General features: G+C 31.7%; 2 protein-coding genes across 2 annotated transcripts; both read left to right on the forward strand.

Annotated features, from left to right (window-relative positions):
- The first annotated feature begins 1922 nt into the window (after window positions 1–1922).
- Window positions 1923–7274, forward strand: LOC101248671 (uncharacterized). Its single transcript, XM_004238346.5, has 14 exons — window positions 1923–2450; window positions 4333–4444; window positions 4582–4694; window positions 4804–4926; window positions 5012–5202; window positions 5292–5367; window positions 5517–5603; window positions 5705–5785; window positions 6040–6072; window positions 6279–6332; window positions 6414–6455; window positions 6568–6646; window positions 6748–6818; window positions 6899–7274. Exons 1-14 carry the CDS (start codon window positions 2286–2288, stop codon window positions 6980–6982), a joined length of 1311 nt encoding a protein of 436 aa, XP_004238394.1. The 5' UTR covers window positions 1923–2285; the 3' UTR covers window positions 6983–7274.
- A 2118-nt stretch (window positions 7275–9392) lies between these two features.
- LOC101248969 (phospholipase D delta-like) lies at window positions 9393–17203 on the forward strand. The gene is made up of 10 exons (XM_004238347.5): window positions 9393–10568; window positions 11839–11955; window positions 12458–12652; window positions 12969–13250; window positions 13352–13420; window positions 13504–13651; window positions 14493–14641; window positions 15188–15349; window positions 16112–16312; window positions 16622–17203. The coding sequence occupies exons 1-10, from the start codon at window positions 9666–9668 to the stop codon at window positions 16913–16915; spliced, it is 2520 nt and encodes an 839-aa protein (XP_004238395.1). The 5' UTR covers window positions 9393–9665; the 3' UTR covers window positions 16916–17203.
- Window positions 17204–17206: the final 3 nt, after the last annotated feature.

Consider the following 17206-nt stretch of genomic DNA (forward strand, 5'->3'; position numbering starts at 1 on the left):
TGACACTTTGTTAGGATGAGTGTTAACTTCTGCATCATAATATATCGTTGTATTGATTGTTATGTATTATCTCATAATGTATATTACCATACAACAGATAACAACTTCCCAAACAAGGTATGGAAGTCTTAGTTCACCAGATTCTCGTGTTAATGATGTTTACACTTTGTTGGATCGTTCATATACATAATGTAATATAAATATATTATATTGTATTGTAATGTATTGAATATATTGTACTTGTGTTATATTGTATTGTACTTTTATTATATTATATTGTGTAGTAATAACTAGATAAAATATGGCATATCTTTCATGAATATTAAAGATGTGTATATAAAGAAAAATTTATTAACTAGGCAAGTATATGTTTTTTATTTCTCATCCTGTAATACTAATTTCTAACAAAGACGAGTAATAAGAATGAGTATTATTTGAACTCGAAAAACTATGGTAATTAAGCATAGAAATTACTTTATCACTCTAGTGATAGTGTCACGTAAAGTAAAAAAAAGTACACAAATAAAAGTTTTTTAAAAAAAAGTATAACAATTAACTATATAATTTTTATGTTTAAGAATCTGAAAAGGGTTTGGTAAACATTTGCTAGCTATCGAGAAGTAAGTTATTTATGCTTAAATTAATATGAATTTTGGCTTAATTTAAATATTCACATAATTAATATATGTATTATCTAGGTATGAGGAAATCGATCATTTATCTCATGTTAGATTGAAGATGAAATAATTAATATTAATATAGTTAATATTTACGTAATTCTAACTATGCTATTAAAAGATCTCCAAAATATAATTTGTAAATGAACTAGTGATTTTAATTAGCATATTAATGAAAGTATTAGATAAATAAAAGAACAAATTTAAGTAAATTCTCTCAACCGAAAGGTTTAAATTGCTATTATTATTATTATTATTATAATTACCTTCTAGTGTACGTAAAGAAATAAAAAGAAATAAAAGACAAAAAAATAAAATGACGAAGATGGCCCTACTAAAGTGTGAGTTGCTCATCCTCTCGCTTGTACGCTTTAATGCGTAAGCCACACTAGAAAAGAGCTTGTGGTTGATGCACTATATATATATATATATTTTTTTTTTGTTATCTCGATTATTTTTAATTAAAAATTTTAAATTAATTTTTGAAATATAATTTTTTAAAGAAGGTGCACTTGGAATTTTAAGTGGGAAAAAAACTTTTTACTCATTAATTTATTTTTTAAGAAAAGGGGAAAAATTAAAAATTGATAAATTTAATGGAGAAGTAGAAAAAGAAATAAGGGTGACTTGTTCCAAAGCATCTAACCATTATATCCGCAATGATAAGTCATGCTATTATAACCTAGAAATATATGATAACAATAATAATAGTAATTGTTATAATTATTGCAAAAATAAAAAGAAAAAGTCCTCTCAATATTCAAGTGATCTCTGTTGAAGATATTTGAAGCAACAACTTTGTATTATGATAGGCTATTTATTTAAAACGTCATTAAATATAGTAATAACTCTTCAAATTTTACGTGAAAGTGAGATGCTTTGTGTATTAAATTAGTTTTTTATGATATAACGATATTCGAAAGATTAATCTCTCTTTTTATCTATCTATCTATCTATCTATCTATCTATATATATATATATATATACCTCTTCAATCTGAAATTACAGATTGATTTAGTGATTGAGTGAATTTAAAATTTACGTTCGAGGTCAAATCTCAAATATTGTATTTTTATTTTCAAACCTCATTAGTAAATTTTAGTAAAAAAAAAAGAATCTGACGCGTGAATTTTTCGCTTTTTACCATATGTTTCTCTTGCAAGCTACGCATCATTTCATCGTCGCACTTTCATTACGCTTTTGACTTATATGACTCCTCTTTGTATATATTATTAATGTTCCATTATATTCCCCCCTTAAACCAAATATTACAACCACTTTTTCTTTTTTTTCCCCTCTGTTTTTACATGCTTTTATCTTTTATTTTAATATAATAAAATATCTTTTTTTTCCTCATTTCCTTTTACTTTAAACTGCATAAATACTTTTGCTAGCTAGAGTAAATATAATTTATCAAATTGTCATGCAAAAAATAAAAAAAAAAAGACATTAACTTAGAAGAAACATAGTAGAGACAATATTTCTCCTATGATGTGCTGTCTTAGTTTCTTTTACTACTTTTTATAAGATTGTCTTTTTGCTCTTTTCATTTTCTTTAAATTCAGTGTGTGTTTTTGGGATTTTGAAAGAGAAAAATAAGTTAAAGCAATGGAGAAATGTTGTGGTTTGAGTCACTTATTCATGACAGTATTTTTGAGTTGCTTCTCCACATTCATGGTGATTCCACCTATGACTGATATTACATTATCAGCCATTTGTCCAGGCCAAGATGAATGCTCACTAGCTATTTACCTCACCGGAGTTCAACAAGCGGTAATCTTTCATCCTCTCTAACAATCTGATTCATCGTTTTGAACTTATTTGTATTTGATATAACTGTTGTTATCAGTAACGAAGTCAGGATTCTTATTGAGGAATTCAAGAAAATTCACTATATAATTCACTTAATTATGTTATTGTATATGACTATACGATTATGTAAAATAGTTGAAATTCTGTTAAACTTAACTATAATATGAGATTTTGAGTTTGTATATTGATAATTTCTTAATACAAAGTGTTTTCTCATTCGATGTGAATTAAGATCAGTTGAATTAGTCTAAAGAAAAAAAAGAAAAGTTTTTTTTAATATGCTTTTCCTTTTATTAACGTTACTTTAATTTGTGGAGTTACAATCATACTAATACGTATAACCATTTCAAGAAAAAAAAAAAGTAGCAACTAATTTGCTTTTATCATCCATGTGAGTTGTGGCTGTTACTATCTACTTTTTCTACTTATACATAGGGAATCACTTTTAAGATTTTTTTGAGTACCGTAAAAATTATTTACATTGAATATTTGTATCAAATTAATAAAAGTAGAACATATATCATACATATACTTTTTTAATAAAAATATGTTTTTATGATTAAGTAATATACATCTCTATAAAATAATCAATAATATTTATTCATTGCTTATCTTACAATCAAAGCTATCTCTTTAGAGTTTCTATTAAGTTTGATGGTAGGTTTCACCACAAAAATTTGAGGGGAAAAAAATACAAAAATATAAGGACTTAATGTTTGAACTTTTACAAATCTATTATATAAGATATTTGTATACTATTGATATAATTTAACATGTCGTAACAGATTATATCGATTTTATTTTTCCTGATTATTTCTTAAATATACCTTTTTGCTAATAGAACATTAAATTTGTTTCATTATTGGTACAAAAAAGTTGAACTCTAAATGAAATGTACTAATATATATAGTAGGGTAAAGTGAATGCTTTTAATTTGATAGCTAGATAAAGAATCTTAGTACGATGATGAAATATTTCTTCTTTTCCATTAGGTGATTAAAACTTTGATTGAGTTCTGATTAATTCACGTGTAAGATATATTTTTGAACAAATATTCTTTAATATTTTTTAATCAAAAAATTAAACCTAAATTTTCGATTAAAAATGGAGAAATTGTATCCATCCTAATAACAATATGGATCATATATATTAGTACATTTATGGACCGGTTCATAATAGGAAGTTTCATTTAAGAAAAAAGTTAAATACCGTATATGGTCTATTTTATTTTTTTTTGTATAAGAAGTTTCTTCTTCATTGGCTCTTTCAGAAACTTCCTTTTTAACTTTTTTGATCTGATATCTCATGTTATTATTTGTCCAGTAAAACTTTATCTTTTTAGTTAGCTAAAATAAAGAATGAGTTATCTTTTATCGCCTCAGTTTTAATTTACATGGTAGTTTTTGAATTTCGAAATTCAAATAAGTTTATTTTTTACTGTAAATATTTTATATATCTTTTAATTATTTTAAATTGTCATTATCCCCTACAATACTTTTTCCGTCATTTACAAATATATAATTTTACGTAAATTTCTGATTAAACTTAAGTCGTTTGACTTTCAAAAATAAAAGTTTCGCATGACAAAGAAAGTATATAACTAATAGTAGCAATATAGCTTCAAACTTCTTATCTTACTATTAATGAAATTATTTTGTAGTAAACATAAATTTTTGTGATTTGTTCTATATTACAAATTTCTAAAACAATTCTTTTTCCTTGTAAACTCTATGTTTAGCCACACTTTCATATAAATTGGAATGAAAAAAGACATGTTTTCAGAATTTGAATTCGAGACCTCTAACGAATATTTTGGGGCATGGTTTTTTTCACAACATTTCAGATAGTAGGTTTGGGATCATTGGTGATGATGCCAGTATTGGGGAACTTATCAGACACATATGGGAGAAAAGTAATGCTTACTCTTCCTATGACTCTTTCCATCTTCCCTTTAGGTAATCTCTACATTTTCTTATTCAATATAACCTAATCTAATTATTATATTTCCTAAATTTTTTTCAAATCGAGCGTTAAAGTACAGAGTTTAAATTATATGTACTAACGAACGACTTATTATTGAAATGGCCACTAGCCATACTGGCATATAGCAGGACAAAATACTATTTCTATGCTTACTACGTGCTAAGAACACTCATTGCCATGATTTGTGAAGGAAGTGTTCAGTGTCTTGCTTTTGCCTATGTGGTAATTCTCACACTTTAAAACATGAATTTTGTTATCGGATTTTTTTTTTTAAAGATCAAATAGTAGTAGTTTAATATAATAAAATTACGCGATTTTTTGTTCATTTCAGGCTGATAATGTTCCAGAAAGTCGTCGTGCCTCTGTTTTTGGAGTCCTCTCTGGAATTGCTTCCTCTGCTTTTGTCTGTGGAAACCTCTCCGCTCGCTTCTTATCCACTGCTTCCACTTTCCAAGTACGCGATATTTTCAACTAGTATGATTTAAGTTATATATACTGACCGTTTAATTGTTGTTGAATCGATTATTACATGTGTGTAGGTTGCTGCAGCAATGGCAGTGATAGCTTTAGTATACATGAAAATGTTCCTCCCTGAATCGATAACGAATGGTAACATTTGCTCGAAAATATCAGAGACTAGTTGTTTATTGGAAAAAGCTCCAAAGAAAGGATTCCAATTTTTCAAGACATTGCCTTCATTCAGTGATATGCTCTGTTTGTTAAAGACCAGGTTTGGTTAAGACTTGTTTTTTTTTAATCAATCGATCAGAGTCGAATTCAGTATTTGAAATTTATAGTCATTTTGAATGGACTTTGCAGCTCGACATTTTTACATGCAGCTATTGTTACATTCTTTGCCAATGTTGCACAAGTTGGCCTTGAAGCTTCTTTACTTGTAAGTTTAATATCGTATCATATGATACTTCTTTCGTTTCATTTTATATGTTGACGTTTTAAAATGAATAAAGTCTCTAAACATAGATACATGTCATTGAACATTGACGTTCTTTATATATGGATTATTGAACTTAAAAATCTCTGCAGTTTTTCTTGAAGGCACAATTTCACTTTAACAAAATTCAATTTGCTGATTTGTTGATAATTTCTGGGATAGCAGGATCCATATCACAGGTAATTAACTTGATTTAATTTTTTTAATTTGTATATATTCATTTTTTTCTGAAGTTTAATTGGTTTTAAAAATATTCTGATTTCTTTTTGTGCTATTGCAGCTACTTCTCATGCCCATATTAGCTCCTGCTTTTGGAGAAGAGAAGTTGCTTTCTATTGGCCTCTTCTTCAGTTGTCTTCATGTACAAAACAATTTATCTATATATACTTAACTACATAGCCCCTTCGTTTCAATTTATTTGTCTAGTTTTGACTTGACACAGAATTTGAGCAAGTAAACAAGACTTTTGAATCTAGTCATCTTAAACATGTCAGGTAGAATTAAAGTTGTTAAAAAAGGAAGTAAGACAAACAGATTGAAACAGAGGGCGTGTATATTTTTTGAAGCAATTCAAAAACTTTGTTTTATTGATGTTGTCTCCAAATCCAATTGCAGATGTTGCTTTACAGCATTGCTTGGTCCTCCTGGGTAGGTCCCTCCCCTCTTACAACACTATGTTGTTCGGTTTCTTTAAAAACACAGTCGCACTCATGTCAGATTCTTCATTTTCGAAGAAACTAACACGAGTGTTATAACATTTTTAAAGAATCCGAGCAACATGACTTTCTCCCCCCTTCATGCTCCATTGGTTTTTATATGAGTTGAGGTGCTTCTAACAAGTAAAATTCATGCAGGTCCCTTATGCAAGTGCTATGATCTCAATGTTGTCTATTTTTGCAATGCCATGTGTAAGTTCATTTCAAATTAATCCATCTCCTGTTCATTAGTTATAAACATCAAAAATTGACAAGGGTTTATACTAATTACAGTTAAAGAGCATTGCGTCAAAACAAATTGGGCCAAATGAGCAGGTACATATCCAACAATCACTACTTAGTTTGTTCGGGTTTAACTTTAAGCCACTAATTTTATTGAGCCGCCACTGACAACAAGTAATTTTACTTTTAACTTTTTCGTTTTTAGGGAAAAGTCCAGGGATGCATCACAGGCATATGTTCATTTGCAAGTGTAGTTTCACCACTAATTTTTAGTCCTTTAACAGGTAACTAAATAAGCCCTCTTTCTTTTGTTCTGTCAATTCTCTGTTTTTTACATTTTTCGAACTTAGGTCAACTTAATCTGATGATATCGTTTCATTTTCAGCTTTATTTCTATCGCAAAACGCCCCGTTCCATTACCCGGGATTCGGTTTAGCTTGTGCTGCATTTGGATCAGTAAGCACTTTCTCATAATTCATAATTCAATTTTATTTTTGTTGCAATTACTTATATAATATGATTCAATTATATTGCAGATGCTAGCCTTCATTCAGAGTCTTATGATAAAGCCTGATAATAATGTAACCAATTGGAGTGTAAATGATTCAAACTTAGCATAGCCATAGCCAAGCAATTGGAGTAAATTGATTGTATATAGTCTCATGCAATTAGTACTTTATTACAAATTTATTCCAATTTGAAGCCAAAATTTTAGTTACTTGAGGCTCTTCCTAATAGGATATTAAGAATGTGTAGAAATGTATGATAATCCAAGTAGATCCACTAGTACATTGTTTTTTTCATGAAATATTGTAATTTATCAAATCATCATCATGAATGTGATGGAATATCTTTGAATGGAACATGTTTCCTTAAACTTGATAATACTATTTATTATTTCTTTATTTTTCATTAACATCTTCGATAATTTCTTTTATTTGAATACTCTATTTGTAGGAATTAATGAAGTATAGTATTTAGTGAGTTGGTGTAATTGTTCTTTTCTGAAAAATGTGATTCCATTCATGTATACTAGGCAGGCGATAGACTTAATTAATATCGATATAAAAATGAATGTGGTACCACGTAACTAAAAATTCTACCATTAATAGTGAATTCAATGAAATGGGGCCTTATAAAGTGACATAGATATATAAAAATTCATTGACTCGGCTCTATGGAAGGTGAGTAGGGATCAAGAGAAGGAAGAAAATCGTTTTTAATTATTCTAAGGCGGACATAGTCTAATCAATTAAATAATTAAACTTTTGTATTTTGAACTATGTGAACTTCTTCTTTTTTTAGTTGATGATATGAGGTTTTGTTTGGTAAAAGATTGAGTTCAACCCATAACGAGTTACAAAATTATGAATAAATACTCATTTGTTAACAAATAGAAATTACTGCCTAAAGAAACAAATAACCAAAAAAAAAAAAGGCAAAGCAAGTATCCCACCATCATCGATAGAAAAGAGCGCACTTGGAAGAGTGTGATATAAATTATTCAAAGTTAATAACTGTTTTTACGATTTAAATTCGTAATTTATAGATTATATATAATTTAAATTCGTAATTTATAGATTATATATAAATAATTTTATCGTTATTTTAAAATTTACGACATTTAAAAAAAATATATTAAACTCTTTGTTCTGGTTGTTTCGTGACTTGCGAGGATTAACTTGCTTAATTTATAAATTAAGTAATGACAATTAGCCGATTGATCACATGAGTTAATTTGTGCACAACATTCAAAAACAATTTATCTTGGAACTGAAAAAAATAAGAAAACATTGTTGCTGTTTTGTTGGAACCACAGAGAATCAAATAACATATATATTTTAAATTCGTGACAGAATTATATAGTAATTTAAGAAACATTAATTATGTGATACTATTACTCAAAAATTAACACTAATAATAATTAAAGAAACATTAATTTGTCTAAACATATTTAAAAACATTCCAAAATTGAACATTGATATACTCCCTCCGTCCGGTATTGTTTATCATGATTTTTATTTTTAGAGTCAAACAATAAAAACTTTGACTAACATTTTAAGATGCATTTTTCCATCATATTAATATACAATTAAATTATAATTTATAATATTTTTCATATAGTTTTGAAATATCTAATTTTTTTGTTTAAAATATTAAATTAATGTGATTTAATTTAATTTTAAAATTTAGTCAAATTAACTTTTTGATAAACGCAACATAATAAATATTTCTGAACGGAGAGAATATAATTTAAAAAAAAATAATTTGTCTCAAAAAATTTGCTTGTGTTCTATAATTTGTTTTGATATGGCCATGGTAAATATAGACCTTGCGAAAAGCATAACAAAAGTAAACGCATAAATGCAAACTTCCGAAATCTATTGGTTTATTTATTCCCCATCGTCCATTTTATTTTATCATATTTTTTTTCACATTTTAGGAAAACATTAAATAAAAGAATTTAATTATTCTTGATTTTATTAATATTATCTTTTTTTTTTCTTCATGTTTATTTGATTAGGGATAAAGATAACAATTATCAATTTATTATATCTTTTCGATTCTTTAAGTAGCAATTTACTATATTAAAATTGCGAGAAACTTTGAATTAGACGTATTCATTTTTTTATTAACATCTTATCCATTATTTTAGCTCAATTACATAAATACGATAATTAAAATATAAGAAACTAAAAATTAGACGTTTTCATCTTTTCTAATTTTAATAGGCATCCTAACTAATTTATTAGATCAATTACATAAATACGATAATTAAAATGATCTTTTCTATTGATATGCATCCTATCCATTATATAAGATCAATTACATAAACACGATGAATAAAATAGATAGAAGAAATATTTAGTAAAAGACATTTTTTGAAATTTACTCATTCCAAACAAAAATAAGAATTTTGGGGGCAATTTGACCAAAACTTAGCATTTAACACGGAAAATAGCCACGTGTAAAACTATTTATTGTAAACTTCAAAGTCCAACGCATCGAACGTGTGCTCCAATTCTCACACAAATGTATTAATTTGCTGATTTTCTGTTTCTTCTAACCACCACCTTTCTACTTTTTTCCACCACCGTTGGCTACGGCGGAGACACCAATTTTTGTTCATTTTCCCCCCTTCCCGTCGGTTAACCACTCCGCCATAGCTGGCGGTTACACGATTCACCTTCAACTTTTTATATATCACATTGCCTCAAGGATCGTTTTTGTTTTGTGTGTGTAAATTTGTGTGTGTGTATATATATATATATATATATATATATATATATATATTATATATCAATGGCGGATGAGAATTGTGAAAATGTGGTATATCTTCATGGAGACTTTGATTTGAAGATTATAGAAGCTCGAAGGTTACCTAACATGGATTTAGTAACCGAACGTCTCAGTCGATGCTTTACAGCTTTAGATATCTGCCGGAAACCGTTTACTCGCCGGAGAAGGAAAGGTCATCGCCGGAAAATCATCACCAGTGATCCGTATGTGACGGTTTGCTTAACCGGCGCTACTGTGGCGCGTACGCGCGTGATATCGAATTGTCAGGATCCTGTTTGGAACGAGCATTTTAAAATCCCGCTTGCTCATCCGGTTTCGGTTGTAGAGTTTCTGGTTAAGGATAATGATGTATTCGGTGCGGATTATATCGGAGTTGCTACCGTGCTGGCTGAGAAGATCAAGTCCGGTGAGCTAATTGATGATTGGTTTCCTATAATTGGACCTTATGGAAAACCTCCAAAGCCTGATTGTGCAATTCGGCTGCAAATGAGATTCATACATTGTGATGGTAATCCGTCTTATAACGGCGGTATATCAGAAGATTTTGGCCTGAAAGCGAGTTATTTCCCGGTGAGGCACGGAGGATCTGTTACTCTGTATCAGGACGCTCACGTGCCTGACGGGATGTTGCCGGAGATTAAATTGGATGATGATAAGATATTTGAGCATAGCAAGTGTTGGGAAGATATATGTCATGCGATATTGGAGGCACATCATTTGGTGTACGTGGTAGGGTGGTCAATTTTTCACAAGGTGAAGCTGGTTAGGGAGCCAAGTAAGCCGTTGCCGAGCGGCGGAGATTTGACACTTGGAGAGTTGCTTAAGTACAAATCGGAGGAAGGTGTGAGGGTATTGCTGTTGGTTTGGGATGATAAAACTTCTCACAGCAAGTTCTTCATTCAAACGGTATGATATTTGTGCCTTCGTGGATAATTTTATGGTGAATGATTTTCAATTTGATTAATAGATTGTGAAACTTGGTATTATATAGCATTTGACTAGTTGGTGAGGCACATTATAATAATCTACTTTTCCTTTTTGGAACTTTACATGTATGTTGGGATCATGTAGATTGTACAGTGAAGTAATTCTCTCTCACCCTTTTCCCTTTTTGAATCTTTGTTCCTGTTCATTTTAGGAAATGTTTTTCTAGGTTGTATCTTTTCTCTCCTAACATGGAAAGTTAAAAATTCTGGCTCTTTTCTTGGTATTATGGATGAACAGTGAATTCTTTCATTGCAGCTGATAACTATGCTAGGTCCAGGGCTCTGCATAAGTACAAACCGATAACTTTATTCTTGCTTTTTAAACCAACCGGAAAAAGAGGGAAATACCGTGATTCCATATTTTGGAAGTTGTTAATGGAGTAATGGACTATGATATAGGTCAAAGATCTAGTGGCTTTTGAAGATTGAGGCATCACTAGCTAGATCTTATGGTAATGATGGTCCTTTTTGCCTATTATCTGCTTGTGTAATGTGAGTTCATGAAGAAGTAGCAACTCTATAGGTGCTTGGCTTCATTCGCTGGAGGGCCTGATATTCCTTAAGCTTACACTTTTCGATGTTTTTGGCACTACCTTTATGCCTTCAACAAGAATTGTTCTATGGAGGACACTTGTTACCCTCATGCACTTTTGGAAGTTGATGGTATTACTGGACACCTCCCTTGAGCGCATTTAAAGCTCTTGTTAAGTCTATCCCCATAGCTTATTCTGTAAGAGACCCCAATAACCATTTTGTTGAGCTTTCCTGTTTATGTGTGCAGTACCGGCTTAATTTGATCGGTCAAACTGTGTTTGAAGTTTGTTAGGTGGTAGTCTACCTCAGGGAATGAGTGGATTGTAAAGGTAGAATCTTTTATAGCTAGAAGATTACTGGTGCTTGTTTCAAAAAAAAGTTTTTAAAAGCCTTCTCAAGAATATATACTTTGAAGAATGATGTAAGGCAACTGAATGGGGCCTTTCAAGGGCCATAACTGAATCTCAGACTGTGGGGCTCTGTAGCCTTTCATGTAGTTTACCCCTGTGCATCTACTATGCCTTGCTTTTCTTAATATTTGAATTAGTTGTGTAAGATGTTAACTTAATTGCATATATTATTCTTTTGGCAATTTTCGTGTAGTTGATAGTATTTTGATACTGTACTTCTGATTCAATAAGCACCAAATTGTGCAGGATGGAGTGATGCAAACTCATGATGAAGAAACTCGGAAATTTTTTAAGCACTCATCCGTCAACTGTGTGCTGGCACCTCGTTATGCGAGCAGTAAGCTAAGCATTTTCAAGCAACAGGCATGCTTCACACCATACCAATATTTTGTTTGACTCGAGTAGATGATAGTCTGATTATGGATGATTTCTGGCTTTTAAGTTCAAGGGACAATTTTCAAGCCTGAAAACTCAAAATTCTTGATCTTTGTGGCAAACTGCTTCCTCTTTGTCCATGGTATCTGTTTGCCATTTTAATTATCATATTAAAGACCTACAATAAGAAAATTTTCATTCCTTATCTGAGATAGGAGATGTTGAGAGACCTACATGGAAAAAGTAATTTAACTTTGTCAAAAGTTTACTTTAAAATGTGACGGAGAAAAGCATAGGCATAAATATTCAGCCTATATATCAATCACTTGTAAGATGTGCTTGTGTATGCATTTTACATTATTTCTGTGAAAATACTTGTGTCCTACGATCTTGCATAAGATCGCTCCCTCCAAAGACCTGACAAACTATACAAGTTCCTTTTCATTTAAACCATCCAGATAACTTACATTTCTGTTTATATAATATCCAGGTGGTGGGAACACTTTATACGCACCATCAGAAGTGTGTGATTGTGGACACACAAGCCAGTGGCAATAACCGAAAGGTTTCAGCTTTCCTTGGCGGTCTAGACCTCTGTGACGGCCGTTATGATACACCTGAGCATAGATTATTCCGTGATCTTGACACAGTCTTCAAGGATGATTTTCATAATCCAACATTTAGTGTGAGTATTTTTCATTGTAGACCTCTGTGATGGGAAATATATAACACCTGAGCGGTACATTCTTTTAGTAATCTCAACCTGCCAAAATATTACATATAGGCAATTCAAAAAATCTGTTTTTTTAAGCAGTTGATATTTTAGTTTTCAGTTATCTTTTTCTCTTGCAAGCCTAAAAAAATGATGACACACTTTCTCTCTGAACTAATGTTGTTCCTCTCTATCCGACCTTCATTTATTGACCCGGTATCATGTTTTTTATCCCCGAGTGATGTTTTGGGATTTTCCTGGCAAAGATATAATTTTGTCTTTTTTATAGACAGGAACCAAGGCACCGAGACAGCCATGGCATGACTTGCATTGCAAGATTGAAGGACCTGCCGCATATGATGTACTCACAAACTTTGAGCAGCGATGGAGAAAAGCCACAAAATGGTCAGAGTTTGGAAGACGTTTGAAAAAGATATCTCATTGGCATGACGATGCTTTGATCAAAATAGAAAGAATTTCTTGGATTACAAGCCCTTCCTCTTCTGTTCCAAATGATGACCAATCTTTGTGGGTTTCCAAGGAAGAAGATCCTGAAAACTGGCATGTTCAGGTTCACAGGAACTAACTTTTTTCTTCACAACGTAAAATATTGAGTCATTGATTAGGTTTAACTAAGTTAAAGCTAACACTATGTTGTTTGAATGCTTACAGGTCTTTCGATCTATTGATTCAGGGTCTTTGAAAGGATTCCCAAAAGATGTTCTTTTGGCAGAATCACAGGTGCATCACATGCCATCTTTATATAACGTTTGTTTTGAAATTTTTTAAACTTTCTAAAAGGTCCTTGACATTTTTCATTGCAGAACCTTGTCTGTGCAAAAAATTTGGTGATTGATAGAAGTATCCAGATGGCATATATTCAAGCAATTAGACAGGCACAACATTTTATCTATATTGAAAATCAATATTTCCTTGGGTCATCATACGCTTGGCCTTCATACAAAGAAGCAGGTTTATCATCTTTATTCGGAATGATTGTTGTTCCTAATCTTATTTAGCATCATTTGTCTTCTTCTGTGCTTTTGGATTGTCAAAGGAAAGTAAGAACCGTAACTGCCATGAGATATGATACAAATCCAATGTCTCTAACTAATGGAGTTCTTGCTCATTTTATGTTTGGTTGGGTTAAAGAGGAGGATAGGTGGAAGGTGATTAACATGGATCGGAAGGATCATTTACCTTGTTTAATCATGAATAAATAACAGGATAAAGTAAATTGTAGGCCATGGTACTCTTCTACTTCAGAAGTTGTGATGCCTTCAGTTTTGGAGAGAAATATTGTGCTTTTAATGACAAATAGTTAAATTACACTCATGATTCAAATCCCCTTCTTTATCAAAAGATAGGTGATTTCTTCCCATTTGTTTACACATTGGTGGATAGAGTTAGTTGGTACTTGTGCTGGTGAGGTACCGGAGGATTAGTTGAGACTTTTTCTTGTACTTTCATTTATATTTAATATGGAGAATAACCCTTTTTCTTTGAAGTGAACAATGCTAATCCACTTTGGTTCCCTTCTTTTTCCTGTCGTTTTAACCAAATTAAGTGTTAAAGACATACTTTGAGCTGAAATTCATCATTGTATGCCTACTGTTTTTTCACCCAATCATGGCCATTAACATGAATCATATTAGAAAAGACATGAATCATCTCTACTCAAGGAGTCGTACCTTAATGAGGCTGTTTGGTCACCTAGACTACGCCAGTGAAGAGCGGTTTCCTTGGTTCTGTGTGCAACTCTTTATGGCTCCATTGTTTTTTGTTCCCTGATCAGTGTTTGCTTATACTTTAGGTGCTGATAATTTAATTCCCATGGAGCTTGCTTTAAAAATAGCCAGCAAAATTCGGGCAAAAGAGCGGTTTGCTGTTTATATTGTCATTCCAATGTGGCCCGAGGGAGTCCCCACTTCTGCCTCAGTGCAAGAAATTCTGTATTGGCAGGTTATGCAGCATACTATTCTTTAAATGTCAGCATTGTATGATTTGTCTGCTTGACTGTTTTAATCAATAAAATAAGAATGTGATTTAACTTGATCGACTGAAAGAGTGATATACAGTGTCCAACTTTTCGGATCACCAGTGCATGATTTGGTAATTCTTGCCCCTAACACGGGGATAAGTGAGCCAAACGTGATAATCTAATTAGTTTGGTGGATAATTGAATAATTGAGTATATATCTACCTGTATAAGTCCTCCTTTTAGTTTGGTGCTCCTCCTCTTTTACTTGTTTCTCTGTTTTCTCTTCTCTTTTGGATGTAATGAACACTTTCTTAGTTCTGTTGCCATTTCCGAAAGAGAATATAGTAAAGACCTCTTCTTTGCTGAAGGGTACTGACAATTCCATTACACTTCTTGGACTTCAGTTTTACTCCGTTTAATTTATTGAGTTTGTTGTAGTTTGATTCCAGAAACGATCGAAGATTGTTCTTAGTTCCTAAGAGACTATATCCTACGCTGCTATTCTCATTATCATGTTTATCTTGCAGAGGCAAACTATGAAAATGATGTATGGAATCATTGCTCAAGAGCTAAAATCTTCTCAACTTCAAGATGTACATCTTTCTGACTATCTAAACTTCTATTGTCTGGGTAATCGAGAAGAATTACATGGAGAGTCAAAGTCTAACTATGCTTCAAATGGCGATTTGGTAGGAATCTTTTTTTTCATTATGTCTGCCAAGTAATTGTCATGTTACCCTTTCGCTTAACGATGCTTTAAAATCTATCTGATGTTTTTTGGAATTGAAGTGGTTCAATATACTCAAGGATACCCTCTTTCCTTCAGTTAGGCTACTTCTCCAACTGTATGTGCTTGATTGTGAATTTCTGATCACTGAGACAATCTTTTAAGTAAAATTAGAAACATGTTTGTCACTTTGTATACTCTGTATGTACAAGTATCTATGCTAGTTTTCTAGATTAAAAGAAATAAAACTATTCTAACTCGTGAACGGATCTAAATTTATTTCTCTGTAATTTGATCATTTCATGACATCGGCTGAGTACCCATCAACTCTTCTGTATACATTATAAACCAAGAGAATACCTTAAACAACATTTGACCAGTTATAGGAGCTGTCTCTCAAATATTTCCGAAGAACAAATAGTAGCCTAGTAGTAAATGGATCTATTTTTTTCTTTTGTATGTTCAACATAATAGAAGTACGCCAAATTGGCGTGCTGTTACAAAAGAAATCACAAAAGGTTCAGAGATGGTTGTATGAATCTTTTGAAATCCTAGACATTATCTCATTATAGATATCTGTATATGTCCTTTTCTTACTTGAGCCGAGGATCTACGAAAAAACAGACTCTCAACCTTCACCAAAAACTATCTGTGTTGTTGTTATAGATAGACTTGTAAGTACACATAATGATGAGGGCTAATTTTGCCATGAAACTGCCATCAGATTTCAGCTTCACAGAAATTTGGACGGTTTATGATATATGTACATGCCAAGGGGATGATAGTGGACGATGAGTATGTCATTTTAGGATCTGCCAATATTAACCAAAGATCTATGGCTGGTTCAAGAGACACAGAGATAGCTATGGGCGCGTATCAACCTCATCACACTTGGGCTATGAAGAAAAGACATCCACATGGCCAGGTCCGTGAATCTCCTTCCCCAAATAAAGCAAACTAGAACATTTTTGTTTTTGATCAAAAGTAGCAGGAAAATTTTTTTAGATCATGCTACCCTGTCTACATAAGAATCTTCTTGACATATCTGGTTAAAATTAACAACTACAGCTGAATGTAGAGGCGGATAGATCTTCTATTTGATTGGTTCAACCGAACTCAGTATTTTCAACATTGAACATAGATATTGATGTAAAAAAAATCAGTAACACTGCAATAAATGTTACGTTCTGAACACGTAAAAGTTGAAATCACGTTGATCCGCCTTTGGCTGCAGGTATATGGTTATAGAATGTCTCTATGGGCAGAGCACATGGGCAAGTTAGACGATATCTTCACAAAGCCAGAAAGTTTGAACTGCGTGAAGCATGTAAATGAGGTTGCTGAAGATAACTGGAAAAGATTTACAGCTCATGAATTCAAACCTTTACAAGGTCATCTTCTCAAGTATCCCGTCCAAGTAGGTACTGATGGGCAAGTAAGTTCCTTGCCTGGTCATGAATATTTTCCTGATGTTGGTGGTAAAATACTAGGAGCTCGAACCAATCTTCCTGATGCTTTAACCACATAACTCTTCCCGTCTTCCGGTTTTGTAATGCCTGTAAATCAAACCAATTTCGTATAGAATTGGTGAGAATAACTAGCAGAATTCCAACTCAGTGAGCAAGAAATATATCATCTTGGTTGCTGTCGAAGTTGCGCATCATGTTTACTAATGTTATACCATTCTTTGTTATACTAATAATGTAATATATATCTTGTTCATGATGATCTCAAGAATCTCTCCAAATGTACAGTTAACTTTAAGGTAATTTCAACAGATGCAGAGTGAAAATTTTCGGCCATTTGCGGTTATCTATAT

The sequence above is a fragment of the Solanum lycopersicum genome, chromosome 4 (assembly GCF_036512215.1).
Source record: "Solanum lycopersicum chromosome 4, SLM_r2.1".
In the NCBI taxonomy this organism is placed as follows: Eukaryota; Viridiplantae; Streptophyta; class Magnoliopsida; order Solanales; family Solanaceae; genus Solanum; species Solanum lycopersicum.

Bases quoted from the DNA above. Each gene is read 5' to 3' on its own strand.
- LOC101248671 (XM_004238346.5), top strand. From the start codon at position 2,286: ATGGAGAAATGTTGTGGTTTGAGTCACTTATTCATGACAGTATTTTTG. The intron at 2,451-4,332 runs GTAATCTTTCAT...ACAACATTTCAG, and splicing joins TCACCGGAGTTCAACAAGCG to ATAGTAGGTTTGGGATCATT. The intron at 6,073-6,278 runs GTAGGTCCCTCC...AAATTCATGCAG, and splicing joins GCATTGCTTGGTCCTCCTGG to GTCCCTTATGCAAGTGCTAT.
- LOC101248969 (XM_004238347.5), top strand. From the start codon at position 9,666: ATGGCGGATGAGAATTGTGAAAATGTGGTATATCTTCATGGAGACTTT. The intron at 11,956-12,457 runs GCATGCTTCACA...TATAATATCCAG, and splicing joins TAAGCATTTTCAAGCAACAG to GTGGTGGGAACACTTTATAC. The intron at 15,350-16,111 runs GTAGGAATCTTT...AACTGCCATCAG, and splicing joins ATGCTTCAAATGGCGATTTG to ATTTCAGCTTCACAGAAATT.